General features: G+C 42.8%; 1 protein-coding gene across 1 annotated transcript in view; it reads left to right on the top strand.

Moving 5' to 3' along the window:
• Positions 1–8789, top strand: part of IGFBP5 (insulin like growth factor binding protein 5) — a 36722-nt gene extending 27933 nt beyond the window's left edge. The window contains exons 2-4 of the mRNA XM_070952326.1: positions 4559–4788; positions 7361–7480; positions 8406–8789. Of these exons, the coding sequence (XP_070808427.1) occupies positions 4559–4788; positions 7361–7480; positions 8406–8537 (482 nt within the window). The 3' untranslated portion in view covers positions 8538–8789. The remainder of the gene's footprint in view (positions 1–4558; positions 4789–7360; positions 7481–8405) is intronic.
• The last annotated feature ends 11191 nt before the right edge of the window (positions 8790–19980 follow it).

The raw sequence follows: 19980 nt of genomic DNA, 5'->3' as shown, positions 1-19980 counted from the left end.
GTTCTCCCCCCCCACGTTATTCTTACCTTTTATTTGGCCCCACCCCCAATCTATTGCTGCCTCCTGAGTCCCAGCTGATGACTAAAGGGGAAAAAACTGTTTAAACTCTTGCCGCGGGGCTTCAAACGGCCATCCTACAGCTGATCAGTGTTAAAAGCAAACAAATGAGTCGGGTCGTAAGTGCGAGGACTGGTCGTAAGTGCGAGGACCTTCCAGAAATGACTATGACCAGCTAGCCACGCCCACCTAGTCACATGACCTCCAAGCCACACCCCCAAAATAAGCCACGCCCACAGAACCGGTAGTAAAAAAATTTAGAACCCACCCCTGATTGCATCCACATGTACTGGAAGAGCCCAATAGCAGTTTAGTGGCATAGCTGTCAAAGCCTATGACTAAGAGGGTCCAGGATCGGATCTGGTCTCCATCATGGAATTTTGAGGTGATTTTGAGCTACTTCCCACCTCTACCTCCCAGGGTTGTGGTGAAGGTAACATGAAGAGAGGTCTGTGTTTAGAATTCCTTGAGTTCCTGGAGAAGAGATGAAATACAACAAAAACTCAACAAAACTCAGACAAAACTTAGACAAAAACTGTGTGTTATCCTTGATGGGGATACTCAAATTTGCATTTTTAAAAATTAGGTGAGGTTAGAAGATATTGTTGCTATTTTTGCTGCCTGTGTGCCTTTAAAGGTAAAGGTTGCCCTCGCACCTATGTGCTAGTCGTTCCCGACTCTAGAGGGCGGTGCTTATCTCTGTTTCAAAGCCGAAGAGCCAGTGCTGTTCGAAGACATCTCTGTGGTCATGTGACCAGGACGACTAAAAACGCCAAAGGCGCACGAAGCGCTGTTACCTTCCCACCAAAGGTGATCCCTATTTTTCTACTTGCATTTTTTACGTGCTTTCGAACTGCTAGGTTGGGCAGAAGCTGGGAAAAGGAACAGGAGCTCACTCCATTACGTGGCACTAGGAATTTGAACCGCTGAACTGCTGACCTTTTTATCGACAAGCTCAGCATCTTAGCCTCTGAGCCACCACATCCTTCTTTTGTGCCTTTACCAGAAACCTATTGTGTAGGAAGAACAAGTGAGGTATTCTTTCACCACTTTATCTTTGTGCCTATAAAAGTGCCTACTAAATTTCCATATAAAGCTGCTTCTGATAAAAGCACAACATTAGACAAGAAGGGAAAAATAATCCAAATGCCAGACTGCAAAAACAACAAATATGATCAAGGAACATCCTTTTATGATTAGAAGTCAATGAAGTATTTTCGGTATTAGGAAAGTATTTTCCTGCTTAATGGACCATGTGTTATAATGCTAACTGTTATCAGAAAATAACAAAAATGCTGGTCAGTTTACCTTTCTTCAAGGCAGGCCATCGCTGGCATACCAGCTAAACCTTAACTGCTCAAAACTCGCTTGTTCCCTGCTAGGATTTTCCCCAGCAGCATCCTAGAATTCTCAAGATTACAGTAAGAAATGTCTAATTGCTTCAGATTACCCTGCCGCTGCGTACTTAGATAATCTTGTTGAGACCAAGAACATTTCTTCTCCATAAAGATTTTCAAGTTCCACATCTTGGATACTTCCCAGGTTGCACTTTTGAGGTAAACTGGGATTGCAAATTCCAGTATTCTCTGCCTGAAGAGATTATTGCCTCAGAATGAAAGGGGTTGCATCAAGTGGTGGGATTCAAGTAATTTAACAACCGGTTCTCTGCCCTAATGATTTCTTCCAACAACCAGTTTGCCAAACTGCTCAGAAAGTTAACAACCGGTTCTCCCGAAGTGGTGGGAACTGGCAGAATCCCACCACTGGTTGCATCCCCACGTATCTGGAAGGCGCCAACCTGAGAAAGGCAGATCCAAACATCAAATGCCCATTGGTCAGGTGGGCATGGAAAGAAAGTTCTTTTGGAAATGAGAAGCAAGCTTGGCACCAATTGGGGATTAGAGTGTTCAGAAAACTCTTATCTCTTTGGGTATATAGATACAGAAAGACATGTTTCTACTCTTCTTCCCTGTTACCAGCTTGTGCTCCCTGTGCCCCTCTTCCTTGTTCTAGTAGTAGACATGGTCAGTAGAGGATTCCATAGACTCTGGGAGTTAAGATTCATTTAAATTGGGAACCAAAAATAACCCTCTTTTGCTTTAAGAGCCATATTAAAGGTCATAAGTTAGCTAAGTATAGCTGTCACCAAGTTGCTCCTATATATAAACCACCCTGGAGCTCTGAAAATGACCATCTATTAAAGAGATCATATTGGCAGGGATCAGGTAGAAAACTTTAGAGGTGGGATGTATTTTTCTTCTGGAATTCACTGCCACAAAAGCATGGGAAAAACCACCAACGTGAACTGCTTTCCAGAAAAAAAATATAATAAAACAAATACCTGGACAAGAAACAACTGCCAATTAGACTATGAAACTCAGACAAGTAAAATTCCTTTTAAGTGGCAATGTATTTTTAGTGATCAAATACTGAGGATTAGCAAGAGGCTGGTATGAGCAATTTGTCTGCTTTGAAACTTCGTGGGCCAGCCAGTAAGCCAACGTCAGAAGAGGGGCAGGTAATTCTGTTGTTAATTTGTTACAGTTTTATTACTTAACTTTCCCTCCCTTCCTCGCTCCCTCCTTGTTCCCTCCCTTTCCCTCTCTCTTTCTGTCTCTCTCCCAGTCATACACTCTCTCACACACAAAAACACAGTCAAATGTAAATTAATGCAGTTTTCCATAGACTTTTCCTAACATATGAACTTCTGCGCACGCATTTGTTTTTAAATGCAAATATTTTTCCAGTAGTAAAATTCTTCTCTCTCTCTCTCTCTCTCTCTCTCTCTCTCTCTCTCTCCCCCTCTCTCTTTCTTTTTTTCTTTTTTGCATACTTTTATCTAATACACATTTGAGAGGAAATCTTTTTTTCAGATGTGATCCATGTTGCTATTTGCCTGCATTTCAGGCTTGTCTTGAGAGATCTAAAAAAGAAATATTGACCTAAAAAAATTCTGATGGTCCAGATTTTTTAATCCCTTTGTCAGAATATACACTTATAGACAATGTTGATAAAAAATGATCATTACTCTCACTAATAGTAAATTCAGCTGGGGAATGTCCATTGAAGCCAAAATATGATGGGCACCCCAGGACTGACCTCTTGATGGGATGGCACTATCCTGAAGGGAGCCTATCCATGATCTAGGGGCATGATGGCGAACCTGTGGTACGCGTGGCATGCGCACCATTGCCCCAGCTCAGCCAGCTGGTCATTGGGTTTCCAAGGCGTGAATGCGCACCGAGCAGCTGGTAGTTGGGTTTCCGGCACTCTGAGGTGCACGCACTTTCCAGTTTGGGGACTCTGTGCCTAAAAAGTTCACCATCACTGATCTAGGGTGTCTGCCAAGGTCACAGCTACTGCTGGATGGGGCAGAATAGCCTTTGCCAACCTCAGTTAGATTACCAGCTGTAGGCCTTCCTGAAGCAGGAGGACCATGCAGTTGTAATTCCCTCTCTCATTGCCATTAGTTTGGACTACTGCAGTACACTTTAATATGGTGCTCCCTTTAAAGACAACTCAGAAATTGTACTTGGTGCAAAATGCAGCAGTTCCAGATTTTAGTTGCCAGTGATTCTTCTCTGAAACAACCCTTCCCCCCCCCCCAATAATTGGCCTTTAAAATGGAAGAATCCTCATTACAAATTTAGCAAGGAAGTTCTGATTTAAGTTCACTTTAAATTAAGGATCCCTTCCCCCTCCTTTTTTTTTTTTTTTTTTTTTTTTTGAGAACTAAAGTGGGCAAAATTAGAAACGAAGAGTTGATGACCAAAATGAGTCATCACAGTAACAATGCATTATGGAAATGAAGTGTGTCACAGTGCATGGATAGGAGGAAAAGACCTATAGCTAAGATTGGTATGCTGTATATAATATGTCCTGAGTCTTACAGTTGTCTTTATTTTAAATAGTTTGTCTAAATTACTGTCCTGATATTATGGTGGGTTTTTAAAATTTGAAATTGGTTTTGAATTGAAATGTTTTAAATTATGGGCCAAACTTTATTTAATTATTTTAAATCTATTTTAACTTTTGTGTACAAATGTTTTACTTTGGCTGTTCACCGCCCTGAGTCCGAAAGGAGAAGGGCCGTATAGAAATCTGAAAAATAAAATAAATAAATAAATAAATAAACTATTGTCAAAACAATTCATCTAAACTATATCTCCAAAACTTTCTGTTACCAAAGCTGAGTGCATAAATCTCTGTCCGTGAGGCTTAATCTGTGGGTTTGAATGAGGTCCAGTGGTCACATAGACACTGTTTGAAGTTACAGCAGCATTGGAAAAAAATGATTTATGGACCGATCCTCACAATTACAATTATTACAGCATTGCCACAAATGTGTGATCAAAATTAGACTGCTAGGCAGTCGGCATATTTATGACAATTGCAGTATTCCAAAATCATGTGATCGCCATTTGGAATCCAGCACATTGGTGAACATGGTGACAAGTCCAAACACAAATTGAAAATGTTCTTTCTTGTTTTTCCCATCTAGAAAGGGAATCCCGGGAGCATGAAGAACCAACCACTTCTGAGATGGCTGAGGAAACCTATTCATCCAAAATGTACAGAAACAAGGGGCTCGGGCGCTACTCTGAGCTAAAGGTAGAGGCATTGAAGAAAGACCGCAAGAAGAAATTGACCTTATCTAAGATTGTGGGTGGGGCAGAAAATACTGCACACCCTCGAGTTGCTGCTCCGGAGCTAAGACCAGAATTCGAATTGGTAAGAGCCATCCTTCCAAAGACCTCTAAGTCTTCCTTTCTCTATATCTTTTTGTCTTGCTTTTCTCTCTCTCATGTTCCTGCTACCTTTATTTTGAGTAGAGGCCATTAACCAGAAGAGCTTGGAATACTGTGAGGCAGACAGAGTTGGTGGACATCCAGCGAGACAGCATTAAAAGCTCAACATGAAGTGGGAAAAAGTAATCAGAACTGTTTTGGGGGCAGTATTGTTCAACATTTTTATTAATTATCTGGATAGGAGTTTGGTCTAGCGCAGAGGTGGTATTCAGCAGGTTCTGACCAGTTCTGGAGAACCGGTAGTGGAAATTTTGAGTAGTTCGAAGAACCGGTAAATACTACCTCTGACTGGCCCCACCCCAATCTATTTGCTGCCTCCCGAGTCCCAGCTGATCGGGAAGAAATGAGGATTTTGCAGTAACCTTCCCCTGGAGTGGGGAAGAAATGGGGATTTTGCAGTAACTTTCCTCTGGAGTGGGGAGGAAATGGGGATTTTGCAGTAACTTCCCCTGCCCTGCCCACCAAACCCCGCCCACCAAGCCATGCCATGCCCACCAAGCCACACCCACAGAACTGGTAATAAAAATTTTTGAATCCCACTGCTGGTCTAGTGGTTAAGACTCTAGGCTTGTAACGAGGAGAAGTTTCTCCTGGGAGGTCTGTGAGTTCTAGTCTGGCCTTAGGTATAAAAGGCAACTGAGTGACTTTGAGCCAGTCATTCTCTCTCAGCCCAGGAGGAGGAAGGGGTATTGTGTGGATTTGATACCTTGAGTTATTTATAAAAATAATAAAGGTTGGATTAAAAATAAATAAATAAACAATAGGATTGGTGAGCTACTTATCAAATATTTGGAGAACAACATTGGGAGTTACCAGAAGTAACATTATGGTCAATACTCGGATGTCAGAACAAGATTTCAGTCTAATATGGTTAGGTGGGAAGACTGGGCTGAGAAGAACATGATGTCTGTTAACAAGGACAAATGTAAGTTATTATATTTAGAGAGAAAAAATACAGGATGCATATACAAGATAGGAGACTCATAGCTTCGAAACATAACATCTGAGAAGGACATGGTTGACAACAAGCTGAACATGAATCAGCCATATTCCATTTTCTCCTGATATTTTTACAAAAAGACAGGTGTTGTGTTGTTTTTTTTTCATTTTTGTCACGTTGCTTGCATTATTTCAATTGGCTTAAGCTGAGGAACAAACCAGGATCCTAACTGGCACCACACATGCTTTCCAACCAAACAATGCATTTTCCAATTTCTATGAGGTTATCAGGCCTGCCGAATTTCAGATAAAAATTCCCGTTTTACAGACCCATATCGGTTTGAGAGCTTTCTTTCTCTCTTGCTTTTTCTAGTAGCCTTTTCTATGAACTGGGCAGGCGCTATCAGAAAGTTTCTGTAATTTTGTTCCTGCTAAAAATTGCTGAGATGTGAATTCTGCTTGGAATTTCATTCAGAGAAATTTGTTTGGATCCTCAGGTTTTCATAACTTAAACCAGAAGGCTTTCTGGATCATGTTTACAGTAGTCAAAGTAAGAGGGAGTCTCTTGCTGCTTTTATGTGCCGAAAGGAACAATCATCATATTTCAAGAAATTTGGAGAAGGCAAAAGAACAGTTGGCATATTGCGGTTAGGAGGGCCTTTCACAGTTCATCTTGTGTACCAGCTGTGCTTTTTATTTGATCGGGAGACCCTTCAGACTGTTACTCATGCCTTGGTCACCTCACATTGGATGAGTGCAATGTGCTTAACATGGGGCTGCCATTGAAGATCACTTGGAAGTTACAGCTGGTTCAAAATGCAGTGGCATTTTAAGCATTAACGGGCACCTCTTAATGTGCCCCTGTGTCACTACTGCTATGCAAGCTGCCAGTTAGTTTCCAAGTGTAATTCAAGGTGTTGGTTGTTACCTATAAAGCCTTGTATGGCGTAGAGCTTGGATACCTGTGAAACAACTTATCTCCAATCCTTTCTGCCTACCAAGTATGTTCCAGCAGAATGAGTGCACTCCAAGTCCCCATCACTAATTATTGCCATGTTGTGGGATTTAGGAAGCTGCCTTCTCTGTTGTAGCCCCCAAACAGAATCCCTTCTCCCTCCCGCCAGATAAAGATGGCACCTTCTTTGCTGGGGTTCTGGAAAGCTTTAAAAACCTGATTTTGGCCCCTAAGCCTGGGATTTATTATTTGTTCAATGCCCTCTGTTTTGTTTTATTCATCTTGTTGTTTATCAGATCATTTTAGTCTGGCTTGTCTGTCTGATTTTATGTTTTGAGCTGGTTTGTTTGTTTGTTTGTTTTTCAGTTTTGTAAAAAGTGGCTCAGAGTCCACTGACATTGGGTGGCCAATATGTTTAAATAAATAACAATATCAGTCTTCACACTCAGATAAATTGAGCCATTGTCAAGATTGCTGTCCCTATGGGTATACTCTGGTTAATCGGATCCCACGCTGGGAAGCTCTGTGTTCACTCACACCTAGCCTTGAGTTTCTTGGTATTCCTTAACCAATCTTTCTGTGGTTGCTTCTCTTTCTTCAGGGCCCTTGCCGTCGGCAAATGGAGGCGTCATTACAGGAGCTCAAATCTAGCCAGCGAATGATTCCTCGAGCTGTTCATCTTCCCAACTGTGACAGGAAAGGTTTCTATAAAAGGAAACAGGTATTATTTCCTGCTGGATTCAGAATAAACATGTATGCTTTGCAGATAAGGAGCAGGGAAAAAATTTGCCCTGTTTTTTTCATTGTCAATCCAGACACCAGATTTGAGTTTCCACCAATGGGAAACCTCTTGCCCTACCACCATTTTGGAGCTTTGAATCTCAGGCCATAGCTGAGACAGAAGTTAAATTTATTCAGTTGTAGGAAGACTAGAGAATATCCAAAAAAACAATGAGGAGAAGGCTTCATTTTAGATCCAGAATCCCTGAAATTGTTGTATATGCATGGTTCCAGATAGGATACTGTGTTTCCCCCAAAATAAGACTCTTGTCTTATATTTTTTTGAACCCTGAAATAAGTGCTTGGCCTTATTTTCAGGGAGGTCTTATTATTTTGGGGTGCATGAAGAAGACAGGGATCCTCTTGCCATCTTACCTGATTTCCAGCTCTGTCTCCCTAATCCTAACCAGAGGAAATAGCGGGGACCAACTGCGCATGCGGTTAAATATTTTCAGGGAGGCCTTATTTTTGAGGGATGGTTTATTTTCGGGGGAGGACTTATTTTGGGGGGAGGACTTATTTTCAGGGGAGGTCTTATTTTGGGGAAAACACAGCAGCTTTCCCCCTGTATTGAGGGGAGGCCAGTCACCATCTCAGGAGTGCACTGCATAGCCTTCTCCTGCACCCCAAATAAATGAACCCCAAATAAATGAATTTCTGACCTTGGAGGAATATTCTGTAAGATCAGTCCTGCTGAGCTAAGTAAGGAGCTGGATTTACCTTCTGTCCTCCTCTCCTGATAGCTTGATGATAAGTTGAAAGTTCAGGTTAATTCCATCTGGCTAATGCAAGATGAATCAGGTGTTAGAAATGGCAGCCTGGCTATCCTTCTGCTCACTGTTGATCCTTTTCCTTCCCCTCTCTAGTGCAAACCATCTCGGGGCCGAAAACGTGGCCTGTGTTGGTGTGTGGACAAGTATGGATTGAAGCTGCCAGGAACTGATTATGTAGCTGGAGACCTGCAGTGTCACAACTTTGACAGCGGAAACACAGAATGAAGATCCCGGTTGCCTCTCTCTGCCAGAGCCCTTCCCCCACCCATCACCCACCCACACCTCACGATGCCCCAAAAGACTGATTCCTTTCATCTCATTTAAGGAACTGTGGACCTCGGAATCTACAGCATATGTCATCAGCTTCTCTCAGTGGCCATGACAGAGACTGAAGGAGAAAAGGCAACCCATTAAGGCGGAAGGGAAGGGAAGGGAAGGGAAGGGAAGGGAAGGGAAGGGAAGGGAAGGAAGGAAGGAAGGAAGGAAGGAAGGAAGGAAGGAAGGAAGGAAGGAAGGAAGGAAGGAAGGAAGGAAGATGACCATGATGACCACCTCCATGGGACAGGGCCATCAAGAAGCTCATAGGCCACCATGCTTGCCCTTGACTCTAGCCTGCCACCCAGAGAAGCACTGACCTAGGAAGCTCTCAGAGGCACTTGAATAATAATTTCTGTTCTCCTTTCTTTGATATTGCAGTTTAAAGCCTTTCCAGTTTAAAAAAGTACTTAGTTTAAACAAACAACTCTTAGGACAAGCAGGCCTCTGGTTATCTATTATCTATTTGGGCATGTTTTTCTTTCTTTCTTCTTTTTTTTTTTTAAAAAAATATGTTCATTTCTGGAACCTCTTCTCTCTTTCCCCTAACAAGGACTAAAAGCGTGTTGGTGCCCTTGCCCTCTATGACTTCCCTTTTATTAAAAAGCAAAAGGTCAGATGACAACAGAATCCTATAGTGGGATGAAGCAAAATTAAGAATTAAAAACTTACTGTTCCCAGTGGGTTTCTTTCCCAGGACAGCAAAAGGGTTCAACCTGATTATTTAAAGTGTCTTGTACAGTCCTTTCCTATGTAAATACAGATGTGTGCACAGATGTTTACTCTTTGTTCTCGATTGAACAATCCCATTTCCTTACATGCAAAGCCCTTTGATTTTAATTGTGCATGAAGGCCTGGCAACTTGCTCAGGGCTACATGCATAAGTCAAAGGTGTTCAGAGTTGGTGTATTTGCAGGAACAGTGCCCAAGTTGAAACATGGTTTGCCAGACATCTTGCAGGCACTTAAAGCCTGAAATGTTTGTTGCTTCTATAAACACACCTGTGGATTTCCACCTTCTGACAGGCTAAAATAGTAAGATCCCTTTGCTTTTTTGCTTTTGTTTTTTTTTTTAAACTCTGGAAGGAGACCTGATTCTTCACTACGATATCCCAAATGTCCTTTACAATGAAAATTCCAAGAGGCTGGTTTTTTTTGTTTTTTTTTAATTTGATTTATATGCCGCCCTTCTCCGAAGACTCAGGGCGGCTTACAATGTGCTCAGCAATAGCCTTTATCCTTTTGTATATTTATACAAAGTCAGCTTATTGCCCCCACAAACTGGGTCCTCATTTCACCTACCTTAGAAAGGATGGAAGGCTGAGTCAACCTTGAGCCTTGGCGAGATTCGAACCCTGCAGTAATTGCAGGCAGCTGGTCTTAATAACCAGCTTAATAACAGGGTGCCTTAAACCCCTGTACTACCAAGGCTCTTCCTTGATGATTCATAAAATTACCCATACTAGAAATGTAAACATGATCTGTAATAAGGCCAATGTTTTACCATTTCCTCATATCTACAACATTCAGAGAAGTCTCTGTCGGCAAAGGCCTCTACTATTTCAAAGCCTATTTGAGTGACTGGCTGAAAAGAGGTTATCCCTTTTTTCCCCTGCCTCTCTCTCTCCTGACAGAACTTCGGCATCTCTAACAGCTGCTTAGTAAACAGAAATTCAACAGTGAAGATTTGACCTATTACACTAATGTGTTATTTGTCCTGGGGAGAAGCTGTATCTATTTAATTTTTGACAGTGCCCCACTGTGAAAAACCTAGGGTCCCTGTCAGGAAAGGAAGAGAAACCAAACCCATACAACCACTTGCAGAGACCATTGATTCAACAGCTTTGGCATTCAGGCTTGGGCAGACCACTAAAGCCGTTTAATTTCTTTGTAATTATAATTGTTGCTTTAATTCTTTGCTATGTTTCCATGGACGCTGCCATAACAAGGTTGTTGTTTTTTCCCCAATGCCCATAACAATGAATGAAAGGCAAGGCCACAACAAGAAAGAACAGCTCCCATTCTGATTGTGGGACGAATCCTTGAAATAGCAGCTGGCAAGAAATATTGGCCTACCATGATCTAACTAGCCAATATAAGACAGTCCTGAATATATTTCCCTTCCGAGAGAGGACTCTAAAGGACTTGAGGATCTTGCTGGGGCTGACTGCAAGTACTTCCAAGCCAAGTACTGATCAGAAACATGGAGAAAAAAAGCTGGCTTCCTAGGAGCAGGAACAACAAACTCACAACTGTCCAGCATCCGGAAAGGGTGCTACTGATGGGAGAACCAGAAGGACATCCATGATGCACAATACTCACAGCTAACACAGATGAAAGGAAATGAGAAATCCTCCTGACAGGATTGGCTATTGCATCCGAGTGACTGTGGTGGGTTTTGCTCCTTCACCACTAATATTCAACTAGGTTCAAAAACTACATTGGAAAGCTAATGAATATCTGGCATTAGCAGGGATATGGGAATTGGCAAGAAAAAACTGGGATATTTGGCCTCACTATGAAAGCAGAAGGTAGATGGGCAAAATCCTCTCCTTATAAGGATGGATGCAAACATTTATTTCTTCAGTAGGTATACATGTTTCAAGTCTGATTAGTTGTTGGTTACTATCAACAGAAAAATTCAGCTCTATCCATTTGTCCCACATCTTGATATCTGATCCAATTATTTGTTATTTCCAGAAATTGTCACCTCTAAGTGCTCCATCTGTCATCTTCCCTGGGCTTTGGCAGCAGTGGTTTCATAGCTATTCTTCTAAGAGTTGAGGCTCAGCCTACCATGAGCTTTCATACAAACAAATGGTTGAACTGAACTTTTGATTGAAATATTTGCTACTGTGACAGCTGGATCCAAGTACTTTCCCCGTTCCCATCCTGCTTTAGGAAGAGGATAATATGCCTAAATTTACTATCTCCACTGGGCTGGTAGCTGGTTGAATTGTTTCTGTCCTCTTCTGTTCTAAGAAAGCCCTGAAGTATTCTGCTGGCTCTATAATTAGTCAAAACCCTAAACCCTCCTTTCAAATTCTATAATAGATAAAATGCTAGAGACCACTAATGCTAAGTAATGACAGTGTAGCTCTTTTAGGAATTCTGTGCCAGCTTCTCCAACTTGGCAACTCTCAAAAGTGTTGGGACAGTGATCCTCAAAACCCCCAGGGAAAAGCTCTTCTGTTAGGATGGCATCAATGGCATCAAGTAGGAGAAGGTTGGTCTACATAATAAATCCAGAAATTGTATGAATGGACTTCTCCGCCCCAAGTATATGATGCATGAAAAGAGTACATATCAATGTGATGGTGAAAGGAGGAAGATTGTGTGTGCTGTTGGCAACTTGAGGCACTTTTTTGCCAGCCTCTGTGGTAACTTATGCCCAAGCAAGAGATTTGTATGTGATTTAGATTTTCTGTCAGGTCTTCTATGAGGAGTTGGGAATCCAATCCCCATCAATTATTGCTAAACCACAAAGCCTCCTCAAGCCCTGAGGACAGAATTTCTTCTCGAATGATAGCCAAACGGTAGTCAGGGGTCTCTTTGGAAAAATGGCCAGTGTTCCCAGTCGGGATGACTTAATATTGTGAAAGAATAATTTGTCTTAGAATTCCTTCAAATGACCAATCGCTGCCGTAATTATTCCTATCTTGACTCTGGGCCTGACATTTCCAGGGGAAGCTCATTTAGAAAATCCCTTTGCCTTCCATCAGTTATGACTAGACTAGACTAGGCTAGGCTAGGCTAGGCTAGGCTAGGCTAGGCTAGGCTAGGCTAGGCTAGACTAGAGTAAACTAGACTAGAGTAGAGTAGACTAGAGGAACAGAATGGTCTTTCTCATATATGTCATATCTGCTAACTTCTGACATTTGATGGTGGAGGTTGACTTTGGTCCCCTTTTGAATGAAACTGACCCTGCCTAAGGATGGGTTAGAGCCTCTTTATTTTCTATAGGGCAAGGGCTCTTTAACAAAACCATTTGTCTCCATGAACACATGATTGTTTTAAGAGAGAAAGTCTGAGGATTCTAACACCAATACCCCTTTCTGTAAAGCTAGCATTAAAGAAGAGAAGGTGAGGTATATACATCTGCAGGTACATCTGCCTAGAATATAAAGTGGGAGGAGATGCACTAGGCACATAAGAAAAGTAAGTGAGGCAAATTTACAAGTCATGCTGGGTTTCTATTACTTTACTATAATATATATATAATTTTTGCTTAGCTCTTTCCAAAGTATGAGTGTCCAGAATCCTACTATATGACTGAATTTCCTAAGTTTCCTAGAAAGAGAAATAATCGTTTATTTAGAAAGAAAAAATATTGTTAAGTGTCAGCCTGAGATACAAATTCATCCTAAATTACCTAAGACGAAAGAATGTAACTCAAATGCTTCTTCCTTCCCTAGTTTTAATTCAAACCATGTTATTTCCTTTTCCTCCTCACCCACCATCCTTGATATGTATCTGTTGTTTCCTGACACTTGAAAACATTACCCTACCCATAGAAAATACCAGCTTTTCTTCCTCCATAAACAGACTTGAGGAAGATCACTGGTCTTCCTATCCTTGAGACACATAAGACAAATTCTACTGTCAAGGGAAGTGACTGGGGAGGGGATAATTTCCCCGTATAATTGTTCCCTTGTCAGCCCCAATGCAATATTTCTGCCACCGCTGTTTCAGAAGCTCATCGATTGCCTCCAAGGATAGTCCCTTCATCTTACTATTTGGCTGACTGAGATAAGAAAGAGAAACCAACCCAAGTACATTAGCTAGAGTAGAATCTCCCTTGCATCTGTATTATTTAATCTTGACTTAAATAGCCTGGGGATAGGTCACCATTGTAGACTTCAACCCGTAGAAGTCTTCACTGGATTTCTTGCCCCAACTAAAATCTCACTAGAAATGCAACGGAGCTCTTTTTCTAAGCCATCCCTGCAAGCTTTGATTATTCTAGGAAAGGTGAATATAGCAAATTTGGGGATAATATTCTTCCCCATGAGGGCAGCTATCATGAGAATTAACCTTTATTCTTTCTCCACCTACTAAACTCCTTTACCTTCAAATCCAGCCATTTGGAAGAAGGTGAAATTGCTTCAGGCAGTTGGTTCTGGGTAAAGATCATCTTTCTTTCCTGCAAAGGAGAGGTCTTTCTAGGTTTCCTGCCCAAGTTCCAAAATAATTTGATCAGACCTGCCCTAAGTGGAGGAAAAGGGAAGCAAGTCACTTTGGCCAACAACCCTGCTGCTTTGAATCCCATCTTTATCCTTGACCAAAGGGAGAAAGCTCCCCTGATTATTCCCCTCCCCAACAATAAATGACCCTCCTCCCATTAGAGGAGCAAATCACAATGAGAGGAGGTAAGAAAAATGATAAAAGACAAAGCAGTGGGGGACGCTCCCTTCAGAAGTATAAACAATGGAAGTGCGAAGGAGGCTTTGGAGGCACCGAAGGTAGTAAATTCTGAACTCCAAGAGCATCATCAGCCAGTTGGGATTAGGAGCACACCTAGGCCTCTAACAGCTTTCTCCAACCTGAGGACTCTCCAGATGTGTCTTAACACTCTCCAAATCCTAAGCCACCCTGGCCAGACATTAGGGTTCCAAGGCATCTGGAAAGCACCAAGTCAGAGAAGGCTTCTCTAGAGAGTCACACTGCAGCTGATAATATTCAAAGGCAGGCAGCTTCTAGAATAGCCCAAACCTATTTGCAGCCAGAGATCCTTTGTCAGTGCTGTGGTGGACAGTTGTATTTTGAAACCACTAGTTCAAAGAGGAGGACTGCACTATTTCTCCACTTCATCCCTCTCTCCTTCCTTCTTCCACTTTTAATAGAGCCTAGATAACTTACGCAGTTAGCCAGTCACCCCAGTTCCCAGCCCCCTCCCCACTTCTTGTTCGGAGCTGCTTGGCTAATGCCCCAAAACTTGAGTCCTTCCATTTCCAACCTTGCCCCCCCCCCTTTAAGCCCTTCCAATGCAATGATTACACCCCACGATAGCACAGTGAACAGAAAAAGATTCCGAGATTCCTGCCTGGTTTTGTTTTTGTTTTTCATTACACCATTTATTCACTACACATTTTACAGTAGCTTTTAATAGCTTTACATACATACATACATACATACAGTACCTTAGTTCTGTGGCTGTTTTGTTTTTGTTTTCCTTTGCAGTAAACAAGAATATTCATACTCTTACCAGTGGGGGGGGAAATGCAGTTTGTGAAAAAAAAAAAGAAACTGACAATGGATGAGGAGTGTAATGCTCTGTTTAGCATTTTGTACTTAAAAAAAAAAAAGAATCTCACATTTTATTAAAAGGTGAAGATTGCTGTATACTATTTATTCAACTTATAATTTATGTTACTCTTTGATCTTTGTCTTTTCTTATGACAAAGCATTTATTTAATAAAGTTATGCATACAGTTAAGTCTGCGTGCATGGCCTAAAACAAGTCTGTGTGTTCAGTATACGCTGGATTAAAACTGGCCAGCCAGTTATTAAACGAGACAATGGAGAATCTTTTGAGTCTTTGGAACTAGCAAAGTATTAATGGCCGTGGACAAAAGAGCTACATAGAAATGGAGATGGATCAAAGACATATTATTGCACAAGTCTTGGAGGATATTGGGCTGAGCATTGGAATTATCTTTCATTCATCAGGGTTCCCCACTGTTTTACGTCACTTTTCCACTAAGAGTCAATAGCATCTGCTTTTTCATGGGAGACAAGATAAAGAGTTTAGGATATCATTAGGTCAAAGTCAGATCTGCACCATGATGAGGCCAGATATTGGGAATCAAAATTATTCCTAACTAGATCATGAAAACATTTGTTCTATTCTATTGTTCTCTTTGGTGTAGTCACATTTTGCAAGATGGAATATTGATTAATTCGCTAGAATGTAAATAGCTATTGCTATTGTTATCAAGCTTGAAACCAGGAGACCAGGAGTTCTAGTCCTACCTTAGGCACAAAAACCAGCTGAGTAATCTTGGGCCAGTCCCTTTCTCTCAGCCATAGGAAGGACGCAAGGCCAAATCATTTCTGAAATCTTGCCAAAGGAAACTGCAGGGACTGGTCCAGGTAATTTCCAAGTGTCAAAACTGACCGGAAAATTGATTCAATATACATACACACGCGCATGTATGCACATGCATGTGTGTGCTTCTGCTTTCTGCCTCATGACAAAAAAAAAATTGCCTTGTTTTTCTTACTTGGGTATTTTGCTGTTGATCTGTAACAAATTGCATTGTCCTATTAGTATTGGAATAGAGGAGATTCAAGGACATCCATCAAGCTGCCACTCTTGTCAACATAGCTCAAGTGTAAATCTTGGACTATTTCTGATGTGCATGGTGCGGAAGATAAAAATGCACACTACATTTACCCAGCTAAAGAGTTGTAGTTTCACTTCTTATTTATTTATTATTTATTTATTATTCAAATTTCTATACCGCCCTTCTCCTTTTGGACTCAGGGCGGTGAACAGCCAAGATAAAAACATCTATACATAACATCACAGTTAAAAATAAAGTTAAAATAATTTATAAATTTGGCCCATAATTTAAAACTTGTCAATTAAAATCAATATTAAAATTTTAAAACTAACCCTAAAATCAAGACAGACCGGCTAACTGAAAAAAATAAGTTTTTAGGGCCCGACGAAAAATCCAGAGGTCGGAGATCACTCGTATCTCTGGGGGTAGATTGTTCCATAGGGTAGGTGCCACCACAGAGAAGGCTCTCCTCCTGGGGGTCATCAGCCGGCATTGTCTGGCCGACAGCACCCTGAGGAGGCCCTCTCTGTGGGAGCGAACCGGCCGGTGGGAGGCTATTGGTGGCAGAAGGCGGTCCCGTAAGTACCCTGGCCCTAAGCCATGGAGCGCTTTAAAGGTGATCACCAACACCTTGAAGCGCACCCGGAAGTCCACCGGAAGCCAATGCAGCTCGCGCAGGAGAGGAGTCACATGGGAGCGCCCCGTCGCTCCCATAATCCCCCGCGCAGCCGCATTCTGCATCAGTGTACCCCAAGGGGAGCCCCATGTAGAGAGCGTTACAATAGTCCAGACGAGAAGTGATGAGTGCTTGAGTGACCGTGCGTAGGGAGTCCCGGTCCAGAAAGGGGCGCAACTGGCGTATCAGGCGAACCTGACAAAAAAAACCCCTGGCCACAGCTGTCATATGCCCTTCTAAAGACAGCCGCACATCCAGGAGGACACCCAAGTTGCAGGCCCTCTCCGTGGGGGCCAATGATTCGTCCCCAATAACCAGCGATGGCGTCAGCTGGCTATACCGGGACGCTGGCAGCCACAGCCACTCGGTCTTGGAAGGGTTGAGTCGAAGCCTGTTTCTCCCCATCCAGACCCGCACGGCCTCCAGGCACTGGGACATCACTTCCAAGGCATCATTGGGATGGTCTGGGGTGGAAATGTACAGCTGAGTATCATCAGCATACTGATGGAACTCCACCCCAAAACCACGGATGATCTCACCCAGCGGCTTCACATAAATGTTGAACAGGAGGGGCGAGAGGACCGACCCTTGCGGCACCCCACAAACAAGGCGCCTTGGGGTCGACTGCTGCCCCCCTGTCAACACGGATTGCGACCGGTCGGAGAGATAGGAGGAGAACCACCACAAAATGGTGCCCCCCACTCCCAGTCCCTCCAGCCGGCGCAACATGATACCATGGTCGATGGTATCAAAAGCCGCTGAGAGGTCTAATAGGACCAGGATAGAGGAATAACCCCTATCCTGGGCCCTCCAGAGATCATCCACTAACACGACCAATGCCGTTTCCGTGCTGTACCCAGGTCTGAAGCCGGACTGGAGCGGATCCAGATAGACTTCTTCCCATGAATACAATTGCTTTTGAATACATCTCCTGTATTCCAATATTATGGTTAGTTTACTTCTCGTTCTTCATTTTGTACAACTCAAAAATGGCATACATAATGTCCCAGTCTCCTATTTTCCCCACCAACAATAACCTTGTGAGGTGGGCTGGGCTGAAAGAGAATAATTTTGTGCTTGAAGGAAGAATGCACATCTCCTGGTATCTAAACCAGTGTTTCTCAACCTTGGTAGCTTGAAGATGGGTGGACTTCAACTCCCAGAATCCCCCAGCGAGCAGCGCTGGCTGGGGGATTCTGGGAGTTGAAGTCCACCCATCTTCAAGCTACCAAGGTTGAGAAACACTGTTCTAAACCGACACCTTAACCACGACACTCAACTGTCCCTTTTTAAAAAATCAGTGAAACAATCATTTCTGTCATAACAACAAAGAGACTTGGGGAACCTTAAAGTCTAAGTAATCTGGAAGACATAAACTTTCCTTGAAAATAATCTCTATGGTGCCATAAGTCACCACTATTTAAAAGGGGCCGGCGGGGGGTGGGGTGGGGTGGAGTGGGGAGCATAGTGTCTGCTACTGTCCACAAGAGAGAAGCATAGATTATCCATCGAAGTATCCGGCTGGCAATACAAAATTACAAGTGAAAAAAAGAATGAGTTACAGAGCTACTGCACAGAGAACAGAGTTACTGCACAAATGGTCATAAAAGTGCTACGTTATATTTCCATCATAAAATATAACAACCACAGAGTATACCTATCAGAGAAATGGAACAATGTGACGTGGTAATGCACACAATGTGCACAAATTCTGGTCCTATCTATCACTGCAGCTCTTTTTACATCCTCGGGGGGGGGGAGGGGGGCAGGGAATCTACAGATGTTCACATAAGCATTTAAAGAGTTGGCAAGAATCATTAGCAAGGAGTTATTTTTAACATGCATACCTATCTGGTACATCTATCTAACCCTGGTTGGTTTGAATTATTGAATAAATATTAAGAGAATTATAGAGGGGGGTGAAATATACCTATCAATCAGTAGTGGGTTTCAATTTTGGCCGCTACTGGTTCACTTGTGGGCGTGCGTGCATGCGCGATGCTTCTGCGCATGTACAGAGATGTCCAGGCGGGTGGGCGGAACCTCCCACTGCCACCGCCGCTACCGGTTTGCCCAAATCCGGGGCAAACCGGTAGCAACCCACCAGTGCTATCAATCTGTTTTACAGATTTGCTAAGAACCCAACACACAAAGCTCCTAGACCCGTGATGGCAAACCTATGGCACGCGTGCCACAGATGGCACTCAGAGCCTTCTCTGTGGGCACGCGTGCTGTCATCAGCTTTTCTTCTGGTTTCCGGTGTGCACATGCGTGCCGGCCAGCTGGTCGTCGCGGGCACCAGAGTGCCAGAAATCGGCCTGAAAACAGCCTGGAAAACAGGCAAAAAACAGTCCGGGGCATTTTTGGACCTTTTTGGGCCATTTTCAGGCTGTTTTCCAGGCAGTTTCCAGGACTTTTTCAGGCTGTTTTCTGGGCCATTTTCCGGGCCATTATCAGGCCATTTTTGGGCCATTTTTAGGTCATTTTCAGGCTGTTTTTTGAGCTGAAAACGGCCCAAAAAACACCCAGAAAACAACCCAGAAAACATCCCCCCAAAAGCCTGAAAAACATCCTGAAAACATCCCCAAAACCAGCCTGAAAATGGCCCCCAAAACAGTCAAAAAACAGGCATGCGCAAGCTAGCCAGCTGGTCTTTGGGTTTCCGGCACTCCAGCGCATGCACATGCATGCACGTGTGTTCCGGTTTGGGCACTTGGTGCTGAAGAGGTTCGCCATCACTGTCCTAGACCAACATTTGCACAACATCTTTTTCTCTGAAGTTTTTAGTCTATGGTTCATTGTGTTTGCAACTTTTGCCATCTTTCATACTCTTCTTAAGGGGCAGGGGGTACAGCCACCTAGAGATGGTTTGATAGCACATCCTACACCAGCATCTCCTAAGCTTAATTTATTTTTGATCATTAAAACAAACAACAATTAAAGGCCTCAAAAGATGCTATTATTGATGCAGCTCAGCCAAGTAGAACTCAGAAGCCCACCAAACTATCAAAATTGCACCAAATAGAAATACCCTGTATTTTGCTCTGGGAAGTCTGGGGGGGGAGGGGGGATGGGAAGGGGGGGAAGGGGTGGGGGGGGCGGGAAAAAGGGTGGGGGGAATATTGGGGGGGGGATTTTCTTTGTAAAACTTTTCAATAAAAAAAAATTGCACCAAATAGAAAAAAAAAAAGAATTGATCCTATCCTTGAGATAAATTTTAAAAATGATAATAAGTTCCGGAAGTTCCAGTTGGTTCAAAATGCACCAGCCCACATAGTTTTGTGCAGATCTCGGTGTGCACATGTATCACCTCTCCTACGGGAGCTGCACTGGCTGCTGATTTGCTTCTGGGTGCAATTCAAGGTGCTGGTTGTCACCTTTAAAGCCCTTCA

The sequence above is a fragment of the Pituophis catenifer genome, unplaced genomic scaffold (genome assembly GCF_029215685.1).
Source record: "Pituophis catenifer annectens isolate HBS135680 unplaced genomic scaffold, rPitCat1.0.hap2 SCAF_1, whole genome shotgun sequence".
Classification (NCBI taxonomy): domain Eukaryota; kingdom Metazoa; phylum Chordata; class Lepidosauria; order Squamata; family Colubridae; genus Pituophis; species Pituophis catenifer.
The sequence above is the reverse complement of the archived record's forward strand: the minus strand, read 5'-3'. Positions and strand labels throughout refer to the sequence as shown.